The sequence below is a fragment of the Pelophylax lessonae genome (assembly GCF_965119305.1).
Source record: "Pelophylax lessonae genome assembly, chromosome: 4".
Lineage (NCBI taxonomy): Eukaryota > Metazoa > Chordata > Amphibia > Anura > Ranidae > Pelophylax > Pelophylax lessonae.
The window spans coordinates 551,953,226-551,965,996 of NC_138771.1; the positions used below are offsets into that span (position 1 = coordinate 551,953,226).

Here is a 12,771-nt window from a genome sequence, read left to right on the forward strand (position 1 = left end):
GATTTTTTTGTACATGGTATGCAGGAAATGTAGAAAGAGAGGGGACAGAGGGACGTTTTAAAAATAATTCAGAATCAGGCTTTACTTCCACTTTAATAACAGTTAGCAAAACACAGAGCAGTATCTCTACATAGGGAAAATTATGCTGTATTATCTCTGTATTGATGTACGTAGGGAAAAAAAAAAAAAACAGAGAATAACAGTGTGTAATCTATACACATACTGCATCATGGGTGCATGGACAGATAATGTTATCAGTTGCATACATAACACAGCAAAATACATGAGAGAAGAGCAGTGACATCACAAGGAGAACCATTAAGGGATCCCCTCTTGCAGGCAATAATTCAGGCCAAGGTTTTCAGTGTTGATACAGAATGTACAGTGTTTATAAACATGTTTAAAGATGCTGCCCTATGGAACACTCTTAGACCCCGTTCACACTGGGGTGACGCTACTTGCCGGGGCGACCTCACAGGTCGCGGTGCGCAGCTTGCACCGCGACCTCGGAGCGGCCGGCACGGACTTCATATCATTGAAGTCAATGCAGGTCGCTCCAGGTGGCCCCAAAGAATCTCCGGACCCTTTTTCTAAGTCGGAGCGACTTGTGTCGCTCCTATTAGAACGGGTCCACAGTTTCTCTATGGCAGACGACCTACGGCGACCTGTCAGGCAACCAGGTCACCTGACAGGTCGCCCCAGTGTGAACGGGGTCTTAGTCCAGTGGTGGTCAACTGGAAAACTATAGTGCAGCCAAGGACACAGCCAAAGGGCCACAAAGAAGCAGTGCATTTTGGCACCTTAACACCCACACATTTTGGTCTTGCTGCATTTTTTACAGTGTATTGTAATGCATACTGAGGAATTTGCAATGACCCCCAGCATTGGTGTTTTTGGCCACAATAAAAACCCCCAGCATTGGGGTTAGTGGACCCGATAACCCCCAATATTGATGACAGTGCATGCAATAATAAACCCCAACATTGGTGTCACTGATAGCAATAATAAACCCCCAACACTGGTGTCAATGGACGCAATAATAACCCCCAACATTGGTGTCAGTGGACCCAACAACCTCCAGCATTGGTGTCAGTGGATGCAATAATAACACCCAGCACTAGGGTCAGTGAACACAATAGCCCTCAGCGTTAGTGTCAATGGATGCAATAATAGCCTCTAGTATTGGTGTCACTGAACACAATAATAACCCCAAGCATTACTGTCAGTGGACTCAATAATAACCCCTAGCATTGGTATCTGTGGATGCAATAATCATCTCCAGCATTGGTATCAGTGAATGCAACAATAACCCCCAGCACTAGTGGCAGTGAACACAATAATAGCCCACAGCATTAGTGTCAATGGATGCAATAATAGCCTCTAGTATTGGTGTCACTGAACACAATAATAACCCCAAGCATTACTGTCAGTGGACTCAATAATAACCCCTAGCATTGGTATCTGTGGATGCAATAATCATCTCCAGCATTGGTGTCAGTGGATGCAAAAATAACCCCTAGCATTGGTATCTGTGAATGCAATAATAGTCCTCAGCATTGGTATCAGTGGATGCAATAATAACCCCCAGCACTAGTATCAGTGTATGCAATTATAGCTCCCAGCATTGATATTAGTGGACACAATAATAGCAACCAGCATTGGTGTGTCACTGAACACAATAATAACACCCAGAATTGGTATCAGTGAATGCAATAATAACCCCCAGCATTGGTATCAGTGGATGAAATATTAACCACCACTAATGGTGTCAGTACTATTAACTTTGTAGGTCAGTGGCAGTTAACACCCCCTGCATTGGTAAGTTATCACCCCCCTCTGCATTGGTAGTTATCACAGTTAAATTTAACCCCCACCTACATGGGTCAGTGGCAGTGAGAGTAAACTCCTAAACCCCATCTCAATTGTTGGTCACAGGCAGTGTAATTTATTGCTCCCCCCTCCATTGTTGGTAATAGCTGCAAACGGTTGCGAATATTGATCCGCAATCGCGCAAGTGTGTGTGCCACGGCGCACGCAATGCGTGATAGATCGTTGGCGTTCAGTGACGTTTTTAAAGTCAGCAGTCTAAGCCACAGGTCGCTGGATGATCTTCAGCTCAACTGTGTGTTCCTGTGTTCCTTTTCCTGATATTATTGGATTTCCTGTTACCGACCTGGCTTGCCTTTGACTTGTCTTGCCTCCATTTCTGGCTTTGACCCTCGACTTGCTCCATGTAGTGTAGTGGGTAGTGTAGTGGACAGTGTAGTGTAGTGGACAGTGTAGTGGTCAGTGTAGTGTAGTGGTCAGTGTAGTGTAGTGGGTAGGGTAGTGTAATGGTCAGTGTAGTGGACAGTGTAGTGTAGTGGGTAGAGTAGTGGACAATGTAGTGTAGTGAGTAGTGTAGTGGACAGTGTAGAGTATTGGAAAGTGTGGTGTAGTGTAGTGGACAGTGTAGGGTAGTGTAGTTTAGTGGACAATATAGTGGTTAGGGTAGTGTAGTGGACAATGTAGTGTAGTGGTCAGTGTAGTGGACAGTGTAGTGTAGTGGTTAGTGTAGTGGTCAGTGTAGTGTAGTGTAGTTGGTAGTATAGTGTAGTGGACAGTGTAGGGTAGTGTAGTTTAGTGGACAATATAGTGGTTAGTGTGGTGTAGTGTACAGTGTAGGGTAGTGTAGTGGACAGTGTAGTGTAGTGGACAGTGTAATGGTCAGTGTAGTGGTCAGTATAGTGTAGTGGACAGCACAGTGGTCAGTGTAGTGTAGTGGGTAGTATAGTGGACAGTGTAGTGTATTGGAAAGTGTAGTGTAGTGGACAGTGTAGTGTAATGGTCAGTGTAGTGGGTAGTGTAGTGGACACTGTAGTAATCAGTGTAGTATAGTAGACAGTTTAGTGTAGTTTAATGGTCAGCGTAGTGGGCAGTGTAGTGTAGTGGGCAGTCTAGTGTAGTGGGCAGGTAGGAATCAGGTAGGTCAGTGTAAGGGTCAGTATCGTGGACAGGTAGATCAGAGTAGTGGCGAGTACAGGAATCAGGTATGTTAGCGTAGTGGACTGGTAGGTCAGTATAGGAATCAGGCTGGTCAGTACTATTGTAGGAAGGGACTCGGGGAGTGCTAAAAGTCTGCAGGTTAGGGGGCGCAAATGACTTGCCTTGCCCCGGGCGCTGACAACCCCCGCTACACCACTGAATGCAGATACAATTTATCATTAGAGTGGTTCTAAGGGCTCAAGGTTTTTTATCTTCATGCATTCTATGTATGAAGGTAAAAATCATCTGTGTTCAGCAGCCCCCCAATACTAACCTGAGCCCCATTGTGATCCAGAGATGTGCATGAGAGCCTCTGCTCTCCAGGGATTCTCCTTCTTTATTGGCTGAGACAGCAGCGGTAGCCATTGGTTCTTGAGGAGAGAGAGGGGGCTGGGCAGCGGGTCTGTGTGTGAATGGACACGCAGAGCAGCAGCTTGGCAGGGACCTGAGAAGAGGAGGATCAGGACTGCTCTATGCAAAACCATTGCACAGAGCAGGTAAGTATAAAATGTTTGTTAATTAAAAAAAAAAAAAAAATAAGCCTTTAAAACTATTTACGTTTCTCTTTCAAAATAACATATATCTCTGTCATTGATGAGAACATTAAGGCCTCTTTCACTCCGTATGTCCGTATATCACCCCATCCGTTTGCGGGTGCTATACAGACATAATGCATGTCAATGGGATTGCGGATGTCAGCGGACATCCGATTCGCGTCCTTTCAGCTCTGTTCTGTTTTTTGGAACGGAACAGAACCCTATTTTTCTTCCGTTTAAAAAAACGGAAAGGAAGCAAAATCGGATGTCAGCGGTGTCATCTGCTGATATCCACAATCCCCATAGACATACATTATGTCCGTATATCATCCGCAAAGGGATGGGATGATATGCGGACATACGGACCGGATGACACAAGTGTCATCCGTGTCCGTGAAAAAAAAAAGTGCCGCAGGGGAGGAAAAAAACTGAGCGGCCGTGTGAAAGAAGCCTAAGACAGGGGCGTAACTACAGGGGTTGCAGGGGTTGCAATCGCTACCGGGCCCCATGCTCCAGGGGGCCCGGTAGCAAACCAGTGGGTGAACTTCCAGAATCGCAAAGGTCACACTTGCGACCGGACCCTGGCATTGCACCACTGTGGGGAGGCCCCAAGATTGCAGGAAGGGGGCCCACAAGATTGCAGGAAGGGGGCCCACTGCAGAACTTGTGAAAGAATCCTGCTGCGGGACCATAATAAAAGGCCATGCAACGAGTGTAAAGAGCCCCAGGATTAGTGGAAAGAGCCCTGGGCTTGAAGGGAAGGGCCCCGGCCAGGGGTCTGGGGGGCCCTTCATGGTTTCTTGCATCAGGGCCCTTAAGGTTCTAGTTACGCCTCTGGCCTAAGATATAATTTGTGAGTGAATATATACCATTGCTGTGGGGGAATTGAGTACAACACATATTGATCCAGGCCTACATTTCTCCAGAGATCCATAGAAGCACTAACCTGGTGGGGAAGGTTGGATCATACTTATATGTGAGAAGTTCATGGGGATATCCAATGCAGACCAGTCTCTCCACCAGGAGCGAGAAGCCAAGTTCTTCATAGTCAGGAGAGCAATACACTGCAAGACATGACCAGTGGTTACACAATTATATTGAATTACATGTAAAATTGACATTGATGCTTAGCCTAATGTCGGTATCTAAAAGGAAGAGGAGGCCTGATACATTAGAAAAGAATCCAATTTCTGAATAAAATTGAAAGCATACCTGTAGTGGTTTTAAACAAAGTCTAACTGAAGGAGCTAAATCTGGAAGCAAACTGTCCATGTGGTCATTATAATTCAGACACCCATGAACATATTGAAATAGAAATTTCTGTTTGTACACAATGGGAATGTCAGATCTGAGGAGGCCTGATCCTGTGCCTAGAGGACTAGATATATTTAATGTTTAGCAGGAGGAATTTTGAGCTGTATTTTAATTTTAGGTAAAAATACAAACCCGCATTACTTTAGTGAAGGGCTATTCCACACATGTTTTGGTAGAAAACTTAAATGTACTTTCTTATGTCTCACTCTGGCCTTCAAGAGGTAAGATCCGGGTTCTGTCTGGAGTTCCCAGGTCTGCTGTAACCATTAGGCCCCATGCACACTGGATGTTTTGCTAACTCTACTAGACTCCATGCCTCCTGACAGCACAATTTGTAATACGTTTAGGCGCGTCAATTCATTGGCCACAATTTACTCTGGCCATTGAAATGAACTATTATTTATTTATTAGAAGTACTTATATAGCGCTGTCAATTTCCGCAAAGCTTTACATATCCAGTATATTGTACATTCACATCAGTCTCTGTCCTCAAGAAGCTTACAATCTAAGGTCCCTAACTCACATTCATACACATACTAGGGCCAATTTTAGACAGGAGCCAATTAAACTACCAGCATGTCTTTGGAACATGGGATGAAATCTGGGGGAGATCAAACTCCATGCAGGTAGTGCCGTGGTTGGGATTAAAAAATCAACAACCCTAGTGCTGCTAGCCAGAAGTGCCAACCACGCTAAATGCACATTTACACGCATTTAGGCCCGTCAAGCATGCTGCTTCTGAACACACTGGCTGTGGGTTTTACTCTTTCACAAAACTCCTCTATACACCTATGTGTGCATGGACACATAGGCTAACATGCATGGGTTTTTAGAGGAAGAACAAAAAAATACAAAACACCCCTAAGAACAGCAGAAAAAATGTCCAGGGTGCACGATGCCTAAAGTGGTACAATTGTTATAACAAAGTTTTTTCTTTCTACTGAAGCAGAGAAGTACTGAGATGGGTAGGGGCCTGTGTTGATGGGTTTCGATGGGAAAATGCTGATACTGATATTAGTTTGAGACACTTCTAAGACAGCCCATACATGAGTCAGTTTTTTTTGTTTGTGACCAACAACATCCAGTATGCATGAGGCCTTATGAGGTAATCCAACACTGCCTGGTGGATTTTCCTATTTGGAGAATCTAACAAGTTAGAGGAATTCCTAAGAACTTGTAGTTTGTAGCAGGGACATTGAGACTCCAAAATGGTCCTCTATATGTGAACTGTCACTTTTGTATGACCTTTTCCTTTAAATGACAACAGGCACAGGTCTTCATAATTTAGGTGGATGTTTGCACTGCAGGAAATCCAAACTCAGCCATACACCGTATGAAGATTTTGACTTTATTAAAAGTCAAGCCAATGGCTTCCATTCCCCCACCTCTCCCCACCCTAACACACACACACACACATACACGCACCCTTTGCTTAAAGATACCCATAACACCCAATGCACGCACTGGTGCAGCTGATTTACAAAAGCTTAACTGCAGCTTGTATGCTAACCACTGCCATAAGATGAGTTCTGTACACAACCTCTACTATATCAGTCGCAAATGGAGCAATTGATGGGCGTTTTAATTGTTGTGGCTCCTCCCTAAAAATACAATGTGGTGGCAGCATCCGCTAAAGCCACTCTCCTCTCCATTGACTAAACCTGAGCGTGCCACAAATCTGCACAATGATTGTGCATGAGATGTGTTGAATTGTGTGTGTATGATCAAACTTTCCTCCATCTATAGGCACCCTAAGGCTGGGTTCACACTTATGTGAATAGGATGCATCCAATTTGCATGACAGGAGCCTATGACCAGCTCTTAATGGAGCCGGTTCACGCAGCTCCAGGGGGCGGCCGCGGTCCACACTGGAAAAGGGTCCTGTGCGTTTTTGGCTCAGTTTCAGGTCCGAATTCAGGCAAAAATTTAGACCTGATTCGCACCTAAAATGGAGAACAAGGACACACCAGACCCCATGCTGTGAGCCGCAGCGGCAGCGAGTGTAAATCCAGCCTTAGTAGTATTTTGTTCCCTTTAAAACAATTTCTTTCCCCCATAAAAAGTTTAGGAAAATGCAAATGAAACAGGTCACATACAAGTCAGCTAGACCTGCAATAAATTCTAAATGATCTTAAGATGGCCCAACATGGATCAAAATTTGTCCGGTTCAGCAGGGGCTTGCTGAATTCCGAACCACGTATGGGCACTGTAGTTATACAGACGTCGATCTACTGATCGACTTCTGTACAACTGCCCTGATGAGTTTTCCCCGCTTCATCAGTGCCGCAGGCTATCGCCGGCAGTGCTGATTAGTGTATTTTGAAGGAAGTCTCCCTGCTGTCAGAATACAAAGGCTCAGCGGGAGGATTCCTCCATCCACCTTGAGTGTGTGGATGGGGGTATCAAGTCTTTTTTTTCACCGAACCCACTAGTTGAACAAGAAAAATGACTCATGTATGGGCTGCTTTAGTAGTGCCTAAAACTGATGTCAAAAGCATGCTGTAATCACCCATTGAAGACCATCAACACAGGCTCTTACCCATATGAATACTTTCTCAGCTTCATTAGAAAGACAAAAAACTTTGTTGTAACAATTTTAACAATTTAGGCTCACCATAAACATTACAATCTGACTAAACAGTATTTATACTATCCCTTTAGATTTTCCAAAACCATGAAATCAATTGGTATCCAATCTGGGAGGCCCTTGCACTCCATAGTTCTTTGCAGAGCTAAAGGTAATTGTGTGGTCAGAGTATAATGTGTGTGGTAAGTTTTAGGAAAATCTTGGAGGAACCAGTGTAGACAGATTTCCTTGTGATCTAATACAGTACACCAAATGTCAGTTGTGCTGGTATATAATTTATTGATTTACAAAAACATTTGTTTATATGCCATGAGAAAAATCTTTGACTTACTTGCCAATGTATAATCCATATCGAAACCAAAACATTTTATCTTCTCCAGGCTAAGGCTCCGATTGACAAAAATCCTGTGCGCACAAAAAAATTAATTAACACAACCTATAAGATTAAATCAAGCATCTTGTTGGATATTGGAGATGATGTAGTCACATTTTATTAGCTACTTTGTACTCACTAGCCTGGTTTATTTATTAACATTGGATTAAGAGCCGGTTCACATAGACGCGACCCGACTTTGCCGGGCGACCCGTGAAGTCGCGGTGCGCAGCTCGCACCGCGACCTCGGAGCGGCATGCACGGACTTCATATCATTGAAGTCAATGCAGGTCGCTCCAGGTCGCCCCAAAGTAGCTCAGGACCCTTTTTCTAAGTCGGGGCGACTTGTGTCGCTCCTATTAGAACGGGTCCTGTGCTAATCTATGGCAGGCGACCCGCGGCGACTTGTCAGGCGAACAGGTCGCCTGACAAGTCGCCCCAGTGTGAACCGGCTCTTAATCAGATGCAGTTTGAATGTATCTCTAGGAAAACTCCACCCCCCCTTTTTTTGTTTAGTTTTTTAAAAGTGATGAAAAGTTAAACTCTTTTAGGTTTTTATTGCTGTCTGTGTCCTCCTTGTGAAAATTCAGCACTCTATTTACTGTATACTAACCAGTGACCATTGTCACTGAGAAAGTAATGTTAAATTCATAATTTTAGACTCGTTCCCAGAGCAGCAGGTAAGTGAAAATCTACTAAGTTGGATAAAAGTTGGACTGAAATTGCAGGGCAAAGTCGAATCAGAAGTCATACTACTTTCGTTTTGGAGTGTGAACATAGCTTTCTCCTATTCCAGGGACAATGTATTCCTTTTTGGAAATTTCTGCTAATTTGATGTTGTGTCTCTGGGCCTAGAATTGAGTAGAAATTTCCTCACTGATACAAAGACAGCAAAAAAGTTTTGGCCATATAAACACTTGATATAGTATAAGGGATTCATTTATAAAAAAAAAATTGGGGAGCTATTCGTCCTGTGAAATTGCATTTTCTTGTGAATGTGTGAATGGGATCAAAAACGAATGTTGTTAGGCTATTTTCTATCCAGGTCAAATGTGTTTAATTTATAAATGAATCAAGAAAATACCGCATTATGACCACTAAATGAAGCTGATGATCATAGCAAATAAATACTTTTTACAATGATCATCCTCTCCATCTAGTAGCTTTATTAAGGTATTTTCCTGATTCACTCTATTCTTATGAATGAAAAACATTCGACATGGAGAGAAAATAGCCTAATAATATTCAATTTTGATCCCATTCACACATAACAAAAGAAAATACAATCTCACAGAATAAATAGCTCCCCAATTTTTTTTTTTTTTATAAATAAACCCTATACTATAATATATCAAGTGTTTATGTGGCCAAAACTTTTTTTATTTTATTTTGGATAGCATAGGAAAAAATTCCTGCCAGCTTTTTTTTTTTTTTTGCTGTCTATGTATTAGTGAGGAAATTTCCCTTCAATTCTAGGCCCAGGGACACAACATCAAATTAGCAGAAATTTCCAAAAATAAAACAGTTGTCCCTGGAATAGGAGTAATGGCTGGAATACACGGGCCGAATATCGCCCGATCATTCGACCACCGACTTATGAAAAAGCGTTCGTTGGTCGAAAACGTTGCCAACATACACAGGCCGAATATCGCCCGACCGTTTGACCGCCGACCATCGAAACAGTGCATGCGTGATGATGTTCTACAGATTTTAAATGAACGACCTTAACACCAACGTATAGAATATCGTTTGTTCGCAAACGAGACGACAGAATTTTTTTTTTTCAAACGGGATTTTTTGTTCACAATATCGATATCGGTCACTGATGGCTGGGCATTAACGAGTAGAATATCGGCCGATCCTTCGCTGAACGGAAATTTTCGGCTGATTTTCTTATCGTGTATTCCGGCCATTAGGCTACACTGCTCAAAAAAATGAAAGGAACAAAAGAGTATAGCCTCAAGTCTATACTCTTAGGTTATACATTTCTGGGTTACATATAAAACAATTAGATTGTTACTATCATTTCAGACTTATATCAGAAGAATTCAATTTGGCAGTTAATTTGCTTTTAGGAGCATTTCAGAAACTTTGATAAATGATAGTGTTATGCTGTAATGTAGGTACAAAACATGAAATGTGATAATCACCTGGTTGGTTACTATGACTTTCTATGGGGTCTATATTCACCTGTCGAGAGCCATAGGGTATGCACAGTTACAGTTATTGTTCTCTTGTTTGCCAGCCTTGTGATTGGTTATCATAAAACATAGCCTATATATAAGCACTAGTATGAAGCCACATTGTACCAATATACATTCAGGTATTTGTTGTGCCACTGCCTAACCAGGTACAATGATGCTTAGATGGTTTACTATTGCTATGCCAAACAAACATGTGTTGAGTACGATGGCCCATGTGATTTGTGATATCTGAGAGTTGTGGTTTGTGGGTGGACGTTCCTAGAGAGGAAATTGGCAGTAATGATAGTGGTGCTCTACAGAATTGCTGTCTAATCACAAACTAGCCATAGTGATTGTGCGGTTTTAGCGATAACAATTTGGTCATCTAGGTCCTTGCTGCTCAGCTATTTTCTGTTGGGGGACAAAAGCTTAGGTATGCTATTATTATGAGTTTCCAATGAATTAGCTAAAGCTAAGTGGAAATTCACTAAGCAAAAAATACCCAATCATGTACAAAAAAAAAAATAGCTTACACGATTGATTCAAGTTAATACAACTTCATCCATTCACTAAGCGAAGGGAAAATAAAATTTGCTAAGCAAAAAAGCCTATACACCTTTAGTGAAGAAGAAAGCAAGATGAAGCTAAGTGAAAATTCACTTTGCAAAGAAAGTGCTAGGAAAATGTTAAAGGCTATAGATACAATCTTCATGGTGTAAACCTTATGGTAAATAAACAACATAATATACAAATCAATACAACATATAAATTATAATAAATACATCATATATACAAAACGTGTCAAATACATCAGTAGCGATGAAGGCAAGGAGATAGCGAGAAGGGGAAAAATTTTTTTTTTTCCTTCTTCCCGCTATCTCCTTGCCTTCATCGCTACTGATGTATTTGACACATTTTGTATATATGATGTATTTATTGTAATTGATATGTTGTATTGATTTGTATATTATGTTGTTTATTTACCATAAGGTTTACACCATGAAGATTGTTTCTATAGCTGGATCCTGAAGAAGCTCATTATCTGAGGGAAACGCGTTGATACACCCAACTATATGTGATGTATTCCTATAGTTAACACATGCTAAGTTATACATAAGTGTTTTGTTTTTAATCATGCACTTTATTTCTGTACATTGTTAAATAAAATTTGTATAATTTTTTTAGACATTTTTTGTTGATACAATTTCTGTTTTTGGGTACACTTTTTAAAATCCCCTGTTCATTTTCGTCTGCTATGTCAGACTTGATACAATCACATATGTGTTACTTAATTGAACAAGCTGAAGTCAAAGGCTGATTGGCTACCATGCACAGCTGCATCAGATTCTGAGTGCTCCAGTTTTAGTAACTCCCCCACTTTGTAATGGCGTTTAATTACCTATGCATTCATTTAATGAAATCAATAATGACACCTTGGTGTCTCATTGAGTAAAAAATGTTCTCTAATGAATAGATCTATAAAGCATGGTCATACTTCAGTAGGGCCCCAGAAATCTATCTGAAAGCTTCACACATATCAGGGCCCAATAAAAAGTTTCTCCCAGACTCAACCATTGTGTGTATGAGTTGCACTGCAAATCTGAAAAAAGTTCTCATCACTAAGGAAATGCAAATATTTTTCCAACATGTTGGGAAATTTCGATTTGTGATAACGAGCACTCTTGAAACTCAAAAAGTGCTTGTTCCCATCTGGAAATGAACCCCTACAGCCTGATTATCATAAGTGATGCAAGAATTTTCCACATGCTGTGTATGACCTTAGATATTGGCAAGCTTGCGTACATGGGTGTTCTTTCCCTGCGTTGGAGTTTATTTGAAAATGGACATCAAATGCAAGTCAGCAGAGTCCCAAGAGTGGATGACAGTTCTAAGTCTGCGTATGACTTGCATTGTGATGCCTCTCTTGGGACGCAGCATGTCCTGTGTTGAGATATTTTTGCGTTAAAGTAAAGGCAAATCAAACAGATTTTTGCTGCCTTGTCTTAAACGCAAGCACATCTCAATAGGTAGGTCAAACACAGATATTTGCTGTGACTGTATATGTAAAGCGCTGCGTAAATAAATAAACTTGCGTTTTATCATTACTGTGTTTGAATGTTAAAGACTGTGTTTGACAACAATGCCTGCGTAAATGCCTGTGTACACAAGCTATAAACTGACAGATAATAAGCTTTGCTGGTAATGAAAGAGATGACCAGGGGTCTCTGGCACTCACCTGTGGTGGTAGTCCCGTTTTAATGTCCGTAAGTCAATATTGCTGGGGTCTATAGAGCTAAGATGCTGGTCAAGTAGCTGGTGGCTGTCACTGCCTACATTGTGCTCCTTGCTGATGCTGCCCATGGCTGCTGTGTATCTTTAGCCAGCTGTGTTCTGAGTTGTGCTCAAGGCTGCTCTGAATCTGCCCTGAGTGCCATATCCCTAAAAGCCAAACACTCACAGGTCCAAGGGTCTATCTTCTTCTGCAGATTATGTTATCAGAAGGGGTCAGCCGCTGCTCATCCCTCCCTCCTACTCGTGTTCCAGCACCCCCTCCTCTCCCCATTCCTTCTGCTCCTAATTTTCTGCCTGACTATCATTCATCCTCTCTAACTCATACAAATAGCAGCCTGTTACATATAATGAGATTGAAGGACTATCTACTCATAACATACATGTCCGCAACATACACATTTTAAAGGTGGTGTCCCTTTATCCTCTCTGCTTCATGTCTCATACTGATATCTTTCTATTCTT

The 12,771-nt window shown here is 41.9% G+C and overlaps 1 protein-coding gene across 1 annotated transcript in view; it reads right to left on the reverse strand.

Moving 5' to 3' along the window:
- LOC309551979 (cytosolic purine 5'-nucleotidase-like) overlaps window positions 1-12,490 on the reverse strand; it is an 82,223-nt gene extending 69,733 nt beyond the window's left edge. Inside the window, exons 1-3 of the mRNA XM_082252713.1 lie at window positions 12,254-12,490; window positions 7,793-7,866; window positions 4,507-4,624 (exon numbers count right to left, since the gene is read on the reverse strand). Coding sequence (XP_082108839.1) covers window positions 4,507-4,624; window positions 7,793-7,866; window positions 12,254-12,378 — 317 coding nt within the window. The 5' untranslated portion in view covers window positions 12,379-12,490. The remainder of the gene's footprint in view (window positions 1-4,506; window positions 4,625-7,792; window positions 7,867-12,253) is intronic.
- Between the last annotated feature and the right edge of the window lie 281 nt (window positions 12,491-12,771).